The 20013-nt window shown below is 41.7% G+C and overlaps 1 protein-coding gene across 2 annotated transcripts in view; it reads right to left on the reverse strand.

Moving 5' to 3' along the window:
- Positions 1 to 20013, reverse strand: part of ATG5 (autophagy related 5) — a 555868-nt gene that overhangs the window by 136512 nt on the left and 399343 nt on the right. For both annotated transcript variants that reach the window (XM_053710590.1, XM_053710589.1), the window contains exon 7: positions 15644 to 15761. In XM_053710590.1, coding sequence (XP_053566565.1) covers positions 15644 to 15761 — 118 coding nt within the window. The remainder of the gene's footprint in view (positions 1 to 15643; positions 15762 to 20013) is intronic.

Genomic DNA, 20013 nt, shown 5'->3' on the forward strand with positions numbered 1-20013 from the left:
TGAGGCATTACCCTCTTGCTTAGAGGATGCAGAATTAGAGGCCAGTCCGTTCCTGAAATTGCGAAAGGAACGAAAATTAGACTTATTTTTGGCCTTGAAAGGCCTATCTTGTGGAAGGGCGTGGCCCTTTCCCCCAGTGATGTCTGAAATAATCTCTTTCAATTCTGGTCCAAATAGAGTTTTACCTTTGAAAGGGATGTTAAGCAATTTTGTCTTGGATGACACATCCGCTGACCAAGACTTTAGCCAAAGCGCTCTGCGCGCCACGATAGCAAACCCTGAATTTTTCGCTGCTAATCTAGCTAATTGCAAAGCGGCATCTAAAATAAAAGAGTTAGCCAATTTAAGTGCGTGAACTCTGTCCATAACCTCCTCATATGGAGTCTCTCTACTGAGCGACTTTTCTAGTTCCTCGAACCAGAACCACGCTGCTGTAGTGACAGGAACAATGCACGAAATGGGTTGTAGAAGGTAACCTTGCTGTACAAAAATCTTTTTAAGCAAACCTTCCAATTTTTTATCCATAGGATCTTTGAAAGCACAACTATCTTCGATAGGAATAGTAGTGCGTTTGTTTAGAGTAGAAACTGCCCCCTCGACCTTAGGGACTGTCTGCCATAAGTCCTTTCTGGGGTCGACCATAGGAAATCATTTCTTAAATATAGGGGGGGGAACAAAAGGTATGCCGGGCTTTTCCCACTCCTTATTTACTATGTCCGCCACCCGCTTGGGTATAGGAAAAGCGTCGGGGTGCACCGGAACCTCTAGGAACTTGTCCATCTTGCATAATTTCTCTGGAATGACCAAGTTGTCACAATCATCCAGAGTAGATAACACCTCCTTAAGCAGTGCGCGGAGATGTTCTAATTTAAATTTAAATGTCACAACATCAGGTTCAGCTTGTTGAGAAATTTTTCCTGAATCTGAAATTTCTCCATCTGACAAAACCTCCCTCATGGCCCCTTCAGATTGGTTTGAGGGTATGACAGAAAAATTATCATCAGCGCCCTCCTGCTCTTCAGTGTTTAAAACAGAGCAATCGCGCTTTCTCTGATAAGTAGGCATTTTGGATAAAATATTTGCTATGGAGTTATCCATTACAGCCGTTAATTGTTGCATGGTAATAAGCATTGGCGCACTAGATGTACTAGGGGCATCATGTGTGGGCAAAACTGGTGTAGACACAGTAGGAGATGATGTAGTATCACGTTTACTCCCCTCATCTGAGTAATCATCTTGGGCAATTTCATTATCTGTGGCAGTACTGTCCTTACTTTGTTTGGACGCTATGGCACAATTATCACATAAATTTAAATGGGGAGACACATTGGCTTTCATACATATAGAACATAGCTTATCTGAAGGCACAGACATGTTAAACAGGCTTAAACTTGTCAACAAAGCACAAAAAACGTTTTAAAACAAAACCGTTACTGTCTCTTTAAATTTTAAACAGAAAACACTTTATTACTGAATATGTGAAAAAGTATGAAGGAATTGTTCAAAAATTACCAAAATTTCACCACAGTGTCTTAAAACATTAAGAATATTGCACACCAAATTTCAGAGCTTTAACCCTTAAAATAACGGAACCAGAGCCGTTTACAAATTTAACCCCTATATAGTCCCAGCTATAGCCTTTGCTGAGACCCAACCAAGCCCAGAGGGGAATACGATACCAATTGACACCTTCTAGAAGCTTTTCCAGCAAATTTCAGATCCTCACACATGCATCTGCATGCCCTGCTCTCAAAAAACAACTGCGCAGTAATGGCGCGAAAATGAGGATCAGTCTACAATTAGGAAGGCCCCCTGACTGGAAAAGGTGTCTAACATAGTGCCTGCCGTTTAATAAACGTTCCCCAAGTTTATAAATGCGAATTGTCAGCATAAATATGAATAAAATGCCCAAATAAAGCAATCGATTTAGCCTATAAAAATGTCTACCAGTTTTTTAGCCCATATTAAGCCCTTTATTCTGTTTGTTTGACTAAGAAAATGGCTTACCGGTCCCCATGAGGGGAAATGACAGCCTTCCAGCATTACATGGTCTTGTTAGAAATATGTCTAGTCATACCTTAAGCAGAAAAGTCTGCTAACTGTTTCCCCCAACTGAAGTTACTTCATCTCAACAGTCCTATGTGGAAACAGCAATCGATTTTAGTTACTGTCTGCTAAAATCATCTTCCTCTCACAAACAGAAATCTTCATCCTTTTCTGTTTCAGAGTAAATAGTACATACCAGCACTATTTTAAAATAACAAACACTTGATAGAAGAATAAAAACTACATTTAAACACCAAAAAACTCTCCCCCTCTCTTTTGTGCTCTCTCCCCTCCCCTCTTTTGTGCTCTCTCCCCTCCCCTCTTTTGTGCTCTCTCCCCTCCCCTCTTTTGTGCTCTCTCTCCCTCTCTTTTGCTCTCTCTCTCCCTCTCTTTTGCTCTCTCTCTCCCTCTCTTTTGCTCTCTCTCTCCCTCTCTTTTGCTCTCTCTCCCCCTCTCTTTTGCTCTCTCTCCCATTCTCTTTTGCTCTCTCTCCCCCTCTCTTTTGCGCTCTCTCCCCCTCTCTTTTGCTCTCTCTCCCCCTCTCTTTTGCTCTCTCTCCCCCTCTCTTTTGCTCTCTCTCCCCCTCTCTTTTGCTCTCTCTCCCCCTCTCTTTTGCTCTCTCTCCCCCTCTCTTTTGCTCTCTCTCCCCCTCTCTTTTGCTCTCTCTCCCCCTCTCTTTTGCTCTCTCTCTCCCCCTCTCTTTTGCTCTCTCTCTCCCCCTCTCTTTTGCGCTCTCTCTCCCCCTCTCTTTTGCGCTCTCTCTCCCCCTCTCTTTTGCTCTCTCTCCCCCTCTCTTTTGCTCTCTCTCCCCCTCTCTTTTGCTCTCTCTCCCCCTCTCTTTTGCTCTCTCTCCCCCTCTCTTTTGCTCTCTCTCTCCCCCTCTCTTTTGCTCTCTCTCTCCCCCTCTCTTTTGCGCTCTCTCTCCCCCTCTCTTTTGCGCTCTCTCTCCCCCTCTCTTTTGCTCTCTCTCTCCCCCTCTCTTTTGCTCTCTCTCCCCCTCTCTTTTGCTCTCTCCCCCTCTCTTTTGCTCTCTCTCCCCCTCTCTTTTGCTCTCTCTCCCCCTCCTCTCTTTTGCTCTCTCTCCCCCTCCTCTCTTTTGCTCTCTCTCCCCCTCCTCTCTTTTGCTCTCTCTCCCTCTCCTCTCTTTAGCTCTCTCTCCCCCTCCTCTCTTTTGCTCTCTCTCCCCCTCCTCTCTTTTGCTCTCTCTCCCCCTCCTCTCTTTTGCTCTCTCTCCCCCTCCTCTCTTTTGCTCTCTCTCCCCCTCTCTTTTGCTCTCTCTCCCCCTCTCTTTTGCTCTCTCTCTCCCCCTCTCTTTTGCTCCCTCTCTTTTTCTCCCTCTCCCCCCTCTCTTTTGTGCTCTCTCTCCCCCTCTCTTTTGCTCTCTCTCCACCTCTCTTTTGCTCTCTCTCTCCCCCCTCTCTTTTGTGCTCTCTCTCCCCCTCTCTTTTGTGCTCTCTCTCCCCCCTCTCTTTTGTGCTCTCTCCCCCTCCTCTCTTTTGCTCTCTCTCCCCCTCTCTTTTGCGCTCTCTCCACCTCTCTTTTGCTCTCTCTCTCCCCCCTCTCTTTTGCTCCCTCTCTCCCCCCTCTCTTTTGCTCCCTCTCCCCCTCTCTTTTGCTCTCTCACCCCCTCTCTTTTGTGCTCTCTCCCCCTCTTTTTTGCTCTCTCCCCCCTCTCTTTTGCTCTCTCTCCCCCTCTCTTTTGCGCTCTCTCCCCCTCTCTTTTGCGCTCTCTCCACCTCTCTTTTGCTCTCTCTCCACCTCTCTTTTGCTCTCTCTCTCCCCGCTCTTTTGCTCCCTCTCCCCCCCCTCTCTTTTGTGCTCTCTCTCCCCCTCTCTTTTACTCTCTCTCCCCTCTCTTTTGCGTTCTCTCTCTCTTTTGCGCTCTGTCTCTCCCCCCCTCTTTTGTGCGCTCTCTCCCCCTCTTTTGCGTGCTCTCTCTCCCCCTCTCTTCTGCACTTTCCCCTCTCTTTAGTTCTTTCCTCTCTCTTTTTGTCTCTCCCCTCTCTCTTTTTGTCTTTCCCCTCTCTTTCTATTTCTCTCCCGTCTCTGTTGCGCCGACCGCGCCCGACCACGCCCGCGGCCCCGCCCGACGACACCCACGGTTCCACTCGGCGACGCCCACATTCGCTGCAAAGAGCATGGATTGTCAGGTAAGGCCAGGTGTGTTTTGTCCTCATGCTGTCTCTACTGCGCATGACAGCTTCGGACAGACACACTTGGCCTTTTATATAATAGGATATCTACAGACGCTAATCCTGTTCAGTACCCAAATAAAAAAAATTTGCTTCTCAATCTTACAAGTTTTTTGGGGGGTATATTTATAAGGAATATAATGCTGTAATATAATTTAATTTATGTTTTTATGATATAAAAACAATTATTGGATGTAGATTCTTCAAACAATGTATACAATAATTTTAATTTCTAATTTATATAATTGTGTATTGTATATAATGCATTATATGATAAATAGATATACATTTTTAGGTTGAAATTTTGTTAATTAGCTTGATACAAGCAGCAAAATGATTATGTCTCCAAAAACAAAACAAAAATATGCATAAATTATATCAAACGAAATTGTTATTACCAAAATTCATACAATTTTATGAATTGAATTGGGTATTGTGTCCCTTTAATACAGAACTCCCAATATATGATGACCAAAACAAATAAAACCTCATAAAATAAAAAATGCACCCCTTGCCTCCCTTCACAATGTTTAGGGGCCCTAGCCTGATTATTACAGTTCAATAGTTCCATGGGAGTAAAACCAGGAATCTTCCTCTGTTTAAGTGCCTATATGTAGCAGTCCATTAGGCCATAGCATGTCCTATCGACAAGAGATTTTCAGACCTGTACTGCATCAAGAGATCATTATGAATTAGCACAAATGTTTTTCATCTGCAAAAAACAATATAAATGTCAGACTGGTGCAGGTTTGTGATACTATGCTACAAGTATGTCTGGGGTAAGGAAAGGCTTATGACAGTAAAAAGACTAGCTGGATGGTTATTGTTCATGGAACAGTTATTCTGGAGAATTGATGCAGTATATACATACTTTTCTTTCTCACAGTTGCATGAAGGATAAATCATATTTTCTGTTGACTAGCATGTCCCTTAAATGTGCAAAATGGTTTTGAATATGAACATTCTCTATTAGAACTATGGGGTCAAGTAGGAAACAGATGTCCTGATTTGTCACAGGTGTCTTAAAACTTTCAGATAAAAATACAAATACATAATGGAAAGGAAATAAAAGGTGTAAAATTTATAATAAAAAACTAGGCATTTGCGCTAACATTGCAACTTTAGTTTCATTGCTTCATATTATTTGTTTCTTAAAGGTACATGAAACCCAAACATTTTCTTTCATGATTCAGATAGAGAATACAATTTTAAACAACTCTCTATTTCACTTCTATTATTTAATTTGTTTCCTTCTCTTGTTATCCTTTGCTGAAAGGTTTATATAGGCAAGTTCATGAGCAGCAAAGAACCTAAGTTCTAGCTGCTGATTGGATGCTGCATATAAATACCGATTTTCATTGGCTCACTTATGTGTTCAGTTAGAAACCAGTAGTGCATTGCTGCTCCTTCAACAAATGATACCAAGAGAGTAAAACAAATGAGATAATAGAAGTAAATTAGAAAGTTGTTTAAAATTGTGTTCTCTATCTGAATCATTAAAGGGACAGTCTAGTCCAAAATAAACTTTCATGATTCAGATAGAGCATGTAATTTTAAACACCACCAATTTTGCTTTGTTCTCTTGGTATTCTTAGTTGAAAGCTTAACCTAGGAGGTTCATATGCTAATTTCTTAGACCTTGAAGGCCGCCTCGTTTCAGAATGCATTTTAACAGTTTTTTACCACTAGAGGGTGTTAGTTCATGTGTTTCATATAGATAACTGTGCTCATGCACGTGAAGTTACCTGGGAGCCAGCACTGATTGGCTAAACTGCAAGTCTGTCAAAAGAACTGAAATAAAGGGGCAGTTTGCAGAGGCTTAGATACAAAGTAATCACAGAGGTAAAAAGTATATAAATATTAACTTTGTTGGTTATGCAAAACTGGGGAATGGGTAATAAAGGGATTATCTATCTTTTAAAACAATAAAAATTCTCGTGTAGCCTGTCCCTTTAAAGAAACATGTTGGGTTTCATGTCCCTTTAAGCCTATAAAAAATATAACTAGCATAGCATATAGTATAGTAGGTAAGCCTCAAAATGAAGCCAGGTAAGAAAAAAATCTAAATAGATCCTTAACAAATCAAGGAAAACATATTTTTATTTAAACATACAATGTTCTGCGTGTGTACATTAATGTGTTTACAGAATACACACAACTACTATCTTTATCAATTATCAGAATGACTATATAACAGGAGAACATTATATATAGCGTGAAGATCCCTTTTTTCCCACATATACATCTCTGACGGATGTGAGTAATCACTGGTAGAGAATAATAATATAATACGGTTACAAAGAAACAGCTACAGAAATTAAGAAACAGCTAATAGAAAGAAAAAAAAATGGAAAAAAAATATCAAACCTACATAGACAGAAAATGAAACCAACAAAAGTAGAAATGAACCAAAAAGAAAAAAAAAGGGCACAATAGGTTAAACATGTATGTTAATTAATTAGTAAGAAACTGTATTTGGATAAGGCTTAATAGTAGATATATTTATTAAAAAGCAAGTTATATATTGTTTTTTTATGGACAATGTTTGCATTAAAAATAAAGTCTATTTTTTTTAAGGTCACAATAAATGATCTAGGAGCACGAACCTAATTAAAATAAACTACTTTGAACAGTTACTACAATACATATAGCTAAAGCTTTGAGGAACAGCCTACAGCAAAGTTTCACCTAGAAAATAAACACTCTCTAAAAACTCTTTTCTTTTTCACCCAACCTGTTACGACCCAAAGAAAGCAACACATGAGAGATTAAAAAAACACAAGAGATGGGACTCCTTGCCAAGAAATTAAAGAAGGTGATAATATTCAGATCTTCAAAAAGACAGGATAATAAAAGCCTTCTTTCATCTGCCAAGGGGGAATATCTTACCTATTTTAAACCTTCAAAGGAAAGACTATAATAGAGGTCTTTTAATACACATGAAACTGCAGGTACCATGTCTGTGTTTTTTACTCCCCATCGCTCCACCCCTATAGTCTGTCAATTATTGACAAGAAGAGCTAAGGCTGATCCCTTGCACTGCGCTTTCTTCTGTAAAGTTCTTACAGATAGTGAGCTTTAGATGAGTCTGTGGTTTCCCTCATCTCATATTAGACCCGTTGCAGGTGTCTTCATGCTAAAAAGTTTTCAGAGAACAGCTTGTTTTCCAGAACCTCACTACTTTATTATGTTAAAGGGATATGAAACCCAAATGATTAATTTCGTGATTCAGATAGAGCATGAAACTTTAAGCAACTTTCTAATTTGCTCCTATTATTTTTTCTTTGATCTCTTGGTATTTATTTGAAAAAGCAGGAATGTAAGCTTTGAAGCCAGTGTTCTATCAGATTTTGCTTCTTTCTCAGAATCTGCTACCTCTGACTGCGCATGCTCTGTATTACGTAATCACACTCCACATATGTTAAAAATGAATTTGTGGAATGCGATTATGTAATTAGCAGCATGCGCACTCAGAGGTAGCAAATTCTGAGAAGGAAGTTGCCCTGTCGGATTTTGCTGCAGCTACTAAATGTGCACTGTTCAATCACTTATAATGTGTGCAGGACGATGAAAGCGTGTCCTGCACATATTATATATATAAATAATTTTTTATATAGAAGTATTTTGATAAAAGAGTAACAAGGCTGTTTATGATTTATTAAGAAAAAACAAAGGAATGCTGGTTACATCTTGTTATTTAGCTTGTACAGCATTATATTAACCATCTTTTCCCTTAAAGTGATTGTAAATCCTAGCGTTTGTGAAACGCTAGGATTTACAATTGGAACAAATAAAGGGGACTTTCAGTCATGAAGTATAAAATATTTCATGCTGAAAGCTCCTTTATTTGTTGAAAGCGTTCACCGCACTGAGCTGCTCAGGCAGCCCACAGCAAAACGCTATTTTGCTGAGAGGTGACGTTTCCACCTCTTGACGCCAGTTAGAACGCACGGCTATTTGCTAAGAGATGGAAACGTCACCTCACAGCAAATAGCGTTCTGCATTTCCAACAAATAAAGGAGCTTTCAGCATGAAGTACTTTATACTTCATGACTGAAAGTCCCCTTTATTTGTTCCAAATGTAAATCCTAGCGTTTCACAAACGCTAGGATTTACAATCACTTTAATTCAAATGTATTAGTCCGTTTTACCTTATACAGTTGTGCTCATAAGTTTACATACCCTGGCAGAATTTATTATTTCTTGGCCATTTTTCAGAGAATATGAATGATAACACAAAAACTTTTCTTTCACTCATGGTTAGTGTTTAGCTGAAGCCACTTATTATCAATCAACTGTGTTTACTCTTTTTAAATCATAATGACAACAGAAACTACCCAAATGACCCTGATCAAAAGTTTACATACCCTGGTGATTTTGGCCTGATAACATGCACACAATTTGACACAAGGGGGTTTGAATGGCTATTAAAGGTAACCATCCTCACCTGTGATCTGTTTGCTTGTAATTAGTGTGTGTGTATAAAAGGTCAATGAGTTTCTGGACTCCTGACAGACCCTTGCATCTTTCATCCAGTGCTGTACTGACGATTCTGAATTCTGAGTGATGGGGAAAGCAAAAGAATTGTCAAAGGATCTGCGTGAACAGGTAGTTGAACTGTATAAAACAGCAAAGGGATATGAAAAGATATCCAAGGAGTTGAGAATACAAATCAGCAGTGTTCAAACTCTAATAAAGAAGTGGAAAATGAGGGGTTCTGTTGAAACCAAACCATGGTCAGGTAGACCAACTAAAATGTCAGCCACAACTGCCAGGAAAATTGTTCGGGATGCAAAGACAAACCCACAAATAACTTCAGGTGAAATACAGGACATGTGGTTTGGCTGTTTCAAGATGCATAATAAGGAGGCACTTGAAGACAGATGGGCTGCATGGTCGAGTCGCCAGAAGAAAGACATTACTACGCAAATGCCACAAAGTATCCCGCTTACAATACGCCAAACACAGCACAGAGACAAGCCTCAAACCTTCTGGCACAAAGTCATTTGGAGTGATGAGACCAAAATTGAGCTATTTGGCCACAACCATAAACGCTACATTTGGAGAGGAGTCAACAAGGCCTATAATGAAAGGTACACCATTCCTACTGTGAAACACGGAGGTGGATTGCTGATGTTTTGGGGATGTGTGAGCTACAAAGGCACAGGAAATTTGGTTGCAAGATTAATGCAGTATGTTATCAAACATAACGCCTCATTTTCCACTTCTTGATTAGAGTTTTAACACTGCTGATTTGCATTCTCAATTCCTTGGATATCTTTTTATATCCCTTTCCTGTTTTATACAGTTCAGCTACCTTTTTCCCATTAATCCTTTGACAATTCTTTTACTTTCCCCGTGACTTAGAATCCAGAAACGTCAGTGCAGCAATGGATGAAAGATGCAAGGGTCTGTCAGGAGTCCAGAAACTCATTGACCTTTTATACACACACACTAATTACAAGCAAACAGATCACAGGTGAGGATGGTTACCTTTAATAGCCATTCAAACCCCTTTGTGTCAAATTGTGTGCATGTTATCAGGCCAAAAGGTATCAGGTATGTAAAATTTTGATCAGTGTCAGTGTCATTTGGGTAGTTTCTGTTGTCATTATGATTTAAAAAGAGTAAACACAGTTGATTGATAATAAATGGCTTCAGCCAAACACTAACCATGAGTGAAAGAAAAGATTTTGTGTTATCATTCATATTCTCTGAAAAATGGCCACGAAATCATAAATTCTGCCAGGGTATGTAAATTTATGAGCACAACTGTACTTTACAGGTACACTTTTCCTGTGAACTATAGATTATATAATGTGTGAGGGACACATCATTCTGCACACATTATAAGTGATTAAACAGCACATGTGCACATTTAGTAGCTGCAGCAAAATCCTACAGGTCAACTTCCTTGTCATAATTTACTACCTCTGAGTGCGCATGCTGCTGATTTACATAATCCCATTCCACACATTCCTTTTTAACATATGTGGAGTGTGATTACATAATACAAAGCATACGCAGTCAGATTGACAAAGGAGCAAAATCTGATAGAACATCGGCCCATTTTTAGTTCAGCACCTGGGTAGCGCTTGCTGATTGGTGGCTACATTTAAATTAGTAAGTGCTACTCAGGTTCTGAACTAAAAAAATTACCAGCCCCTAAGCTTACATTCCTGCTTTTCAAATAAAGAAACCAAGAGAACGAAGAAAAATTGATTAAAGTAGTAAATTAGAAAGTTGGTTAAAATTGCATGCTCTATCTCATTCATGAAATTAAAAAATCGTTTTTCATATCCCTTTAACAATGCTTCCTGGGAATAAATATGTACATTAAAAGAGATGTATCTTTTGGCTCTTTGACTTTTAATCTTAGTAAATATGAGTGATAAAACAGAAAGCAAAGTGATGCTCATGTTAGCTTCACAAGAATTTAACAAAAAACATAAATTATGCTTACCTGATAATTTTCTTTTCTTCAGATAGAAAGAGTCCACAGCTGCATTCATTACTTTTGGGAAATAAGAACCTGGCCACCAGGAGGAGGCAAAGACACCCCAGCCAAAGGCTTAAATACTCCTCCCACTCCCCTCATCCCCCAGTCATTCTGCCGAGGAACAAGGAACAGTAGAAGAAACATCAGGGTGAAAGGTGCCAGAAGACTATAAGGACGCCCCACATAAAATTACGGGTGGGGAGCTGTGGACTCTTTCCATCAGAAAAAAAGGAAATTATCATGTAAGCAAAATTTATGTTTTTCTTCTTAAATGGAAAGAGTCCACAGCTGCATTCATGACTTTTGGGAAAACAATACCCAAGCTATAGAGGACACTGAATGCCAAGACGAGAGGGTACAATAGGCGGCCCAAACTGACGGCACCAGGCCTGAACCTCTACCCAATGAAAAACCCTGCTTCATCCGAAGCTGAGAAAATTTAAGAGGAAAAGCCCCAGTGACACTGACTCGCAGTTAGTTCAGAAGCCAAACTAGAGACAAATGGACTCGTCTGAGCCAACAGTCCTCCAGGAGACACCGTTGCCCAACAAACGGTCCCCCAGCGCTCATCTCCACAAATGAAGGAGACACCAGCCGAAACCCCCAAGGTGACAAGGCAAAGGAGAAACAAGGAAACCGAAAGGTCCCCTAATACAAAAAGGAACACCTCCACAAGTGAGCCCAGCTCACAGAGACCCAAAGGGGCCCAAACAGGGAAAGGAGGCCACCCTATACCAAGCGAAACCCAGGAGAAGACCGGGCACAGAGACAGAACAGACGTCTACCCAATATCCTGCAAGCACAGATGAGACGGAAGAGGAAAAGTCCTCCCAGTGTCTGGCCATAGAATACCAAGGTATGCAACCATTAAAAGTGTATAATACACCCAGGTGAAAAACTCCAAGTTTGAGACCACAGAGTCCACAACAGGACGACACAGAGGATACTTGCGAGGAAGAAGAAGCAGTCAAGCAAGAAACAGACCGCAAAGCAACCCCCTTACAAAGGGCACGCTCCAGGCAACCTAAGTCGCCGGACATACACACAGGTCCTTGAAAAGGGGAACACCAAAAAATCTCAATTGAGGCCCCCCAAGAAGGAGAGTATACTCTCAGCACCCGAAGGAAGAGTAAACCCTCTTCTAACCAATGGAGCAAGTTGAAGGAAAATCTATACCCTAGCAGACTAAGCTAACAGGATAGACTCAATAAGCTCACACATCCAGAGGAAACTGCGCGAACACAGGTCCTTAGACCGCTCGGCCATCCTGACCTGCAGACCCACACTCAGCTGGACCAACCCAGCCTCCGGGATCCAAGACAAGGAAACAAAAGAATCCTGAAACAGATACAGGAACAATCGTAAGGATAACACAGCCATCCCCACAGAACACAAGTACAACTCGACTCTGAAACAGACAACAAGGCCATAGACCTAAGGATCTATCAAAATAAAGGCCCAACAAGTCTGCTTGGAGCCAGCAAGACTCCAGGTGGGACCAATCCCCCCTTTCCGCCTGCCATCCAGGAGAAGCCCCAAGCAGGGACTCTATCTCCATAGGGAGGAGAATATCCCCTAAAGAAAAGGGATGATGCCAAAAGGGCAACAACTGTCTTCAAGGCCCAAATGCACCGGCTAATGGGAAGTGAAATTCCCAATACAGAAGTCCTAGAAATGGACCCCCCTACAAGTAGCTTGCCAAGCAGAGGCACAGCCAACCCACGGGAACACTGGCAAGCTGACCAGGGGAATGCAACCCTAAGGCGCACCAGAAATTGGAGATCCAGCACCAGCAGCTGGGTATGAACCAACCACCCTTGAGGCTCAAGCCACACGGCTAACATGAGCCATTCTGTGGCAAAGAGTAAAAAATACTCCGAAAACCTGGCCAACCATGACCACGTGAGGTAGATGGAGCAAGAACATAGCCTAAGTTCCCACTACCGTGGAACACACGACCAGCCCTGAGATCTAAGATTCCAAAACCAAGACTGTGTCAGTAAAAAAGGCAAAGCAGAGCTTCGGCAACCGGAAGTCTCAGGGAGAAAAAACAGGTCTGGGCACCAAAAAGCCAGCCACAAGGGTATGGATGCGTATACAGAGAATCCAGATAGCGAGAAGAACTCAAAAACTCCGACCAAAGGGAGGAACCACCCCTAGCTAAAGTCCAATGCTCCAAGAAGCAAGCCTAGAAGTTGTATGAAGATACTTCTCAGAGCCTCAGGACAACCAAGGGATACCTCGAGGTCCAAAAAAACCTACTAGCAGGACTAGTCTCCCTAACAGCTCCGCACAAGCAGAGGACACAAGGAAGAGAAGGCACTAAGCCTAATCAGCACCGGAAAACCCAGAGCTAAACAAAAGTCCCCGCAGGTAACAACTATCACCCGGAAACACAGATCCCTAAAAGGAGATCCACTCACCCTGAGGCAATGGAAGAAGACCCAAAGGCCTCTTATAACTCAGTCAAGAGTAAAAGCTGCAACTAGATATACTAGAAACAGCTACACGTACACCTGCAAGGTGTCAAGAGCTGCAACAGGTTTCAAACTGCAACCTTACGAATGCTAAACAGCTATGCTGTACAGGCTGTTGGATTAAGCCCAAAAGGACAAATCCAGAGGCCTAAAAAATGAAGGCCAAACCGCTCAATAGAGGTAAGGGGCATTAAGCCCTCCCACCCTCCACCACATGGGGGAGGAAACTCTAAGTTCTGATGAAATCAGATGTCAGAGTGACGTAGCGGAAAAAACTGCCCGTCGGTCATCTATGACTGAAGGCTATAAGGACTGAAACAATCCTTCCCACCTCACGGACCCACAGGTCCTCTTGAATGCTTAGTTGAACATGAAAAACAATGATAACCTGAGCACTCAGCGCTTCTACCGAAGCAGCCGAGCAGAACAGCGCCACGTGTCTGAACAGCCGCAAAACCAAAAGAACCTGACAGGACCAGCCTGCACCTAGGGTTCCAACTGGCAAGCTGCGTAAATTCTCCCTCGTAGTGGAAAAAACAGAAAACAGACATTTTTAACACAGGACGAATGTGTCCAACAACTTCCGAAGAAGTAATAGAGAGTATCAATCCCAGAAGGTTCCTGAAGGAAACAAAAACAAATAAAAGACATCCCATTGGATATAAATAAAATATAAGGCAACCCGGAGGTTAACGCCCAAAAGACACAGGCCTACCCGCAGGACCAGCCAAACGGAGCCCTATCTCACAAAACTGGGAAAGATCTCAACAAATGACAATCAGGAGATTATTTCATCCCCACATGTCAAATGAGGTGCACCATTCGAATTATCAGACTGAAATTCCCCGTATCTGGTAACGATAGGGTCATTAAATAACTGAAAAACATGTCTGAGCAACACGCAAAGGTGCACAATCCTGTAATGGAAGGCACAATACTCAGGAACAGATACCCCCGTGGGGAACTGTAGGGGCCCTCCCCAAGGAGTAAGACAATAGGGCACGAGCACATTCTCAAAAAAACGCCTGGACTCTGCAGACGAACAATCGCAAAAATGTGCTGCAACCTCCGGGGGAAACATGCCACCCCACATGGAGGAACCATAAACTGGGTTACCTGCATGTGCAGAAGTATGATTTGGTCGGGAACTCACCTCTCGGAGGACAGGTCCCCAGAGCCGGATGGTTTAGCAGTCCCTTAATCCCCCAAGCCCAAGGAACCAGGCGCTCTGAAATGGCATACGGAACAAAACTAGTTGACAGGCGTCAACGAGGCCACTCCAGATTCATCACCGGACACAGAATCTAAAGCTGAAATCTCAGTATCAGAATCCTCTGTAACTGAATCTAAAATTAACACAGTCTCAGCATCAGAATCCTCTATAGCTGGATAGAGGATATCTAAATATGGACTAAATTTGTGAAAACTAAAACGGCACCTGACACCCCCACCCTCCTATGATCAGACCCCTGCGGACTAGAAAACTCCCTTCTCCACGCGGTGGGGAATGCGGAAATGAAACAATGGAACGTAGCCACGCCCGAACACAAGGTGAACTGTACAGTCCAAACAAGTGCGCCCAACCAAAAGGTTGCGTCACTTCCAAAGGCCTCAATGTTCCCAGTAAACATTGCACATAAGCAGGTTGAATCACATAACAAACATGATTATAAAACCCCCCCTGTTCAATAACCCCCCTCAGGAGATATTAACCCTTGATTCCAAGATACTAAAAGAGACTCACTGAGACCCTTATGTATAGTTAGACCCTCAAGGTGGTAGCCTCTCGGGAAACATTCACATTACAGTACATTGCAAATAAAGTAAAATGAAACGATCTTACCGGAATCTACGCCGTGGAACAGGAACACGGTCCTTCAAGTGTGATGGATAGTAGCATTGCCTCCGCCATGGACTTGAGAAAAGAAAGCAGGCAGCGAATCGAAGTTCGACAACGTTGATTGCTTGAGGAGCTGTTAATATGAGTCAGGATGGTTTCGCAGAAAGAAACTCCCTGCATTTCTGAACTCTAACGTTCATCCAAGCCCTCACTGAGAGACTGACAGGACTACTTAAAACTCCTGTCCCATGCCGAAGAGTACTACCCTCCATAAGAGACAAAAAGAGGAGTATTTAAGCCTTTGGCTGGGTTGTCTCTGCCTCCTCCTGGTGGCCAGGTTCTTATTTCACAAAAGTAATGAATGCAGCTGTGGACTCTTTCCATTTAAGAAGAAAACAGAAGCAAATCAGATTTTGTATTATCTGGTGTAGAAATTAAAAACAGAGGTAGAGCATTTACCATATATGTGATGAAAATGTATTTTTGTAGACAGGAAAGACCATCTATTGTTCTCTAATATGGAGAGAGATGATGACTTATACTTAGCTAATATAACAGCTCTTTGTGTAAATGTATTAGAAATCCATACCTTCAGGTGTGATTGCTTCGGGGCAAATGTCTTTAATAAGATCACCAAGTGTATGAGGCTGGCCATCAGCAGCAACTGGTCGAAATAACTTCTGCACAAAAGGTCGATCGCTATTTGCCTGGTTTGGAAAAAGAAAATAATGCATTTTTAAAGAACACATAATATTTTGAAGTAATGACATTAGATTCCAATAATTGCATTATTTAAAGGGACAATATACTGTAATTTGTTTCTTCCTTTTAATCTGTTCCCAATTATCTATTTTACGTGCTAAAGTGTATTAAATTATTTACTAATAGATCCTTTACCTTTATTTTGTCATTTGAAATGGCAATACTTATGTAATGGTTATAGAAAAGCTATGTACACAAGAATGTTTAGACATAATCATAAAACAAGTGGGATATAGGCCACAGAGATAAAAACATTTACAATTTCCATTGTTCTTTCTGAGTATTGGTGTCACTGTGTATACAGTGAGAGGTAAGAGGATTTTGTGTAAACACAGAATGATAATCTAACTAGGTCTGCTATTTTTGCAAGCTCAGCTCATTTTATTGGGTTGTGGTTTTAATTAGCAAACATACGGCTAGATTACGAGTTTGGCGTTAGCCTTAAAAAGCAGCGTTGGCCAGTCCTAACGCTGCTTTTTAACGCCCGCTGGTATTACGAGTCTTGCAGGTACAGGTGTACCGCTCACTTTTTTGGCCAGACTCGGAAATACCGCAAATCCACTTACGTCAATTGCGTATCCTATATTTTCAATGGGACTTGCATAGCGCCGGTATTACGAGTCTGCCAAAAAGTGAGCGGTACACCCTCTACTGTCAACACTGGTACCGCATTTAAAAGTCAGTAGTTAAAAGTTTTACACTACAACGCCGTAGCATAAAACTCTTAACTAAAGTGCTAAAAAGTACACTAACACCCATAAACTACCTATTAACCCCTAAACCAAGGCTCCCCCCACATCGCAAACACTTAAAAAAATATTTTAACCCCTAAACTGTCGAACCGCACATCGCCGCCACTATAATAAATATATTAACCCCTAAAACCGCCGCACTCCCGCATCGCAAACACTATTTAAATATTATTAACCCCTAATCTGCCGCCCCCAACGTCACTGCCACTATAATAAAGTTATTAACCCCTAAACCAAAGTCTAACCCTAACTATTGTACCTAGTTAAAATAAATGCAAAATTGCCTGTAAAATAAAAAAATAAACCCTAAGCTAGCTACAATGTAACTATTAGTTACTGTAGCTAGCTTAGGGTTTATTTTATAGGTATTTAGTTTTAAATAGGAATTATTTAGTTAATTGTAGTAATTTTATTTAGATTTATTTAAATTATATTTAAGTTAGGGGGGGTTAGGGTTAGACTTAGGTTTAGGGGTTAATAACTTTATTATAGTGGTGGCGACTTTGGGGGAGGCAGATTAGGGGTTTATAAATGTAGTTAGGTTGTGGCGACATTGGGGGCGGCAGATTAGGGGTTAATAAATATAATGTAGGTGTCGGCGATGTTGGGTGCAGCAAATTAGGGGTTCATAAGTATAATGTAGGTGGCAGTGGTGTCCGGAGTGGCAGATTAGGCGTTAATAATATAATGTAGGTGTCGGCGATGTCGAGGGTGGCAGATTAGGGGTTAATAAGTGTAAGATTAGGGGTGTTTAGACTCGGGGTTCATGTTAGGGTGTTAGGTGTACACATAACTTATATTTCCCCATAGGAATCAATGGGGCTGCGTTAGGAGCTAAACGCTGCTTTTTTGCAGGTGTTATGTTTTTTTTTCAGCCGGCTCTCCCCGTTGATTCCTATGGGGAAATCGTGCACGAGTACGTTTTACCAGCTCACCGCTAACGTAAGCAGCGCTAGTATTGAGGTGAGATGTGGAGCAAAATTTTGCTCTACGCTCACTTTTTTGTGGTTAACGCCGGGTTTGTAAAAATCTGTAATTCCAACGCTGTCTGTAAGTGAGCGGTGAGCACCACACAGCTTCTAACAAACAACTCGTAATCTAGCTGATAGTAATTTCATATACAGAAAAATAACTAAAAGAAGAAATTCTTATACATTTTATACTCACTAGAAACACATTAAGGGAAAACATTCGGAAAATTTGAAAATAAATTAATGATGGTAAAGATTAGACACTCCTACAAGGTGCATTTAAAAGGACAGGAAACCCATTGTTTTTCTTTCATGATTCAGATAAAGCATACAATTTTAAACAACTTTTCAATTTACTTCTATTATCTAATTTGATTCATTATGTAGGTATCCTTATAGGTATCCTTTGTTGAAAAGCATAGCTAGGTAGGCTCAGCGGCTGGTTACTATTTGCTAACTGATGGCTTTACATTTTACATATAGCAATGCTTTCAACAAAGGATACCTAAATAGTGAAGCAAATTAGATTATAGAAGTAAATTGGAAGGTTGTTTAAAATTGTATTCTTAATCTGAATAACGAAAGAAAAACAAAACAAAATTATGCGTACCAGATAAATTCCTCTTTCCTGGCAGGGAGAGTTCACGACTTAATTCCTTACTGTTGGGAAATACAACACCTGGCCACCAGGAGGAGGCAAAGACACCCCAGCCAAAGGCTTAAATATCCCTCCCACGTCCCCTATCCTCCCAGTCATTCGGACAAGGGAACAAGGAAAAGTAGGAGAAACATCAGGGTATAAAGGTGCCAGAAGAAAAAATAAACTGGGAGCTGCCCAAATCAAAATATCATACGGGCGGGGTCGTGGACTCTCCCTGCCAGGAAAGAAACAAATTTATCTGGTAAGCATACATTTTGTTTTCTTTCCATAAGGCAAGAAGAGTCCATGACTCCATTCCTTACTGTTGGGAAAACAATACCCAAGCTCCAGAGGACACTGAAGGAATAACCAGAGGGAACAAGAAAGAGGCGGACCCTAATCTGAGGGCACCACAGCCTGCAAAACCTACGCTTACCCGCATAGATGACAAAGATGAAGATTGTCTGAACTCCTTAGTAACCTGAAGGTAAAACTTCAAGACACGAACCACATCTAGATTGTGAAGCAGACGCTCCTTTGTTGAGGAAGATTTGGGACACAAGGAAGGAACGACAATCTCTTGATCAATGTTACGATCTGACACCACCTTAGGAAGGAAACCTAACTTAGTACGTAAAACTGACTTATTGGCATGAAAAACAAGGTAAGGGGGGGGTCAGATTGCAAAGCAAAAATCTCAGAGACTCTGCAAGCTGAGGCAACAGCCAATAGAAATAGAACCTTCCAAGATAACAGTTTAATGTCGACAATATGCATGGGCTCAAACGGAGCATGCTGCAACACACAAACAAGATTGAGGCCACACTTCAAAACACAGATCTGATCCTAGTCAGAGCCTTAACAAAGGACTGCACATCCGGAAGCTCAGCTAATCTCTTGTGCAGCAACACAGGGCCAATATCTGTCCCTTAAGGGAACTAGCAGATATACCCTTCTCCAGTCCCTCTTGGAGAAAAAGATAAAATTCTGGCAACTTTAACCTTATGCCAAGAAAAACCACGCTCCTCACACCAGTGCTGCTAAGTCCGCCATACCTTATGGTAGATGCGTTGAGTCACTGGATTACAAGCCTGAATCAAAGTGTTACACTCTCAGAGAAACCTCTCTTGGCTAAGACTAAGCGTTCAATCTCCACGCAGTCAGCATCAGATAATCTAGATTTTGATGTAGAAATGGACCCTGTAGCAGCAGGTCCCTGCAACAGGGTAACCTCCATGGAGGAAATGAGGACATCCCCACCAGATCCGCAAACCAAATCCTTCACGGCCAGGATGGAGCAATTAGAATCACTGATGCTTGCTCCTGCTTGATGCGGGCCTCCACCCGAGGAAGAAGAGGTAATGGAGGAAACAGATATATGACTCTGAACCTCCAAATTACCGCTAGAGCATCTATTAGTTCTGCTTAAGGATCCCTCGATCTCGACCCGTACCTGGGTAGTTTGGCATTTAGACGGGAGGCCATGAGGTCCATCTCTGGCGTCCCCTATCTGCTGCATATCTTTGCAAATACCTCAGGCTGGAGAGAACATCCCCCCAGGTGAAAGGATTTTCTGCTGAGGAAGTCTGCTTCCCAGTTGTCCACACCTGGAATGTGGATCGCTGACAGCATACAATTGTGGGCCTCCGCCCATTCTAGAATTTGAGATACTTCTCTTATCGCTAAGGAACTTCTCATTCCTCCCAGATGGTTGAGTAGGCTACCGAAGTTATATTGTCTGATTAGAATCTGATAAACTGGGACAAACCCAGAAGGGGCCAAGCCTTCAGAGCATTGAAGATTGCCCGGAGTTCCAAGATATTGATCGGAAGAG

The sequence above is a fragment of the Bombina bombina genome, chromosome 4 (genome assembly GCF_027579735.1).
Source record: "Bombina bombina isolate aBomBom1 chromosome 4, aBomBom1.pri, whole genome shotgun sequence".
In the NCBI taxonomy this organism is placed as follows: domain Eukaryota; kingdom Metazoa; phylum Chordata; class Amphibia; order Anura; family Bombinatoridae; genus Bombina; species Bombina bombina.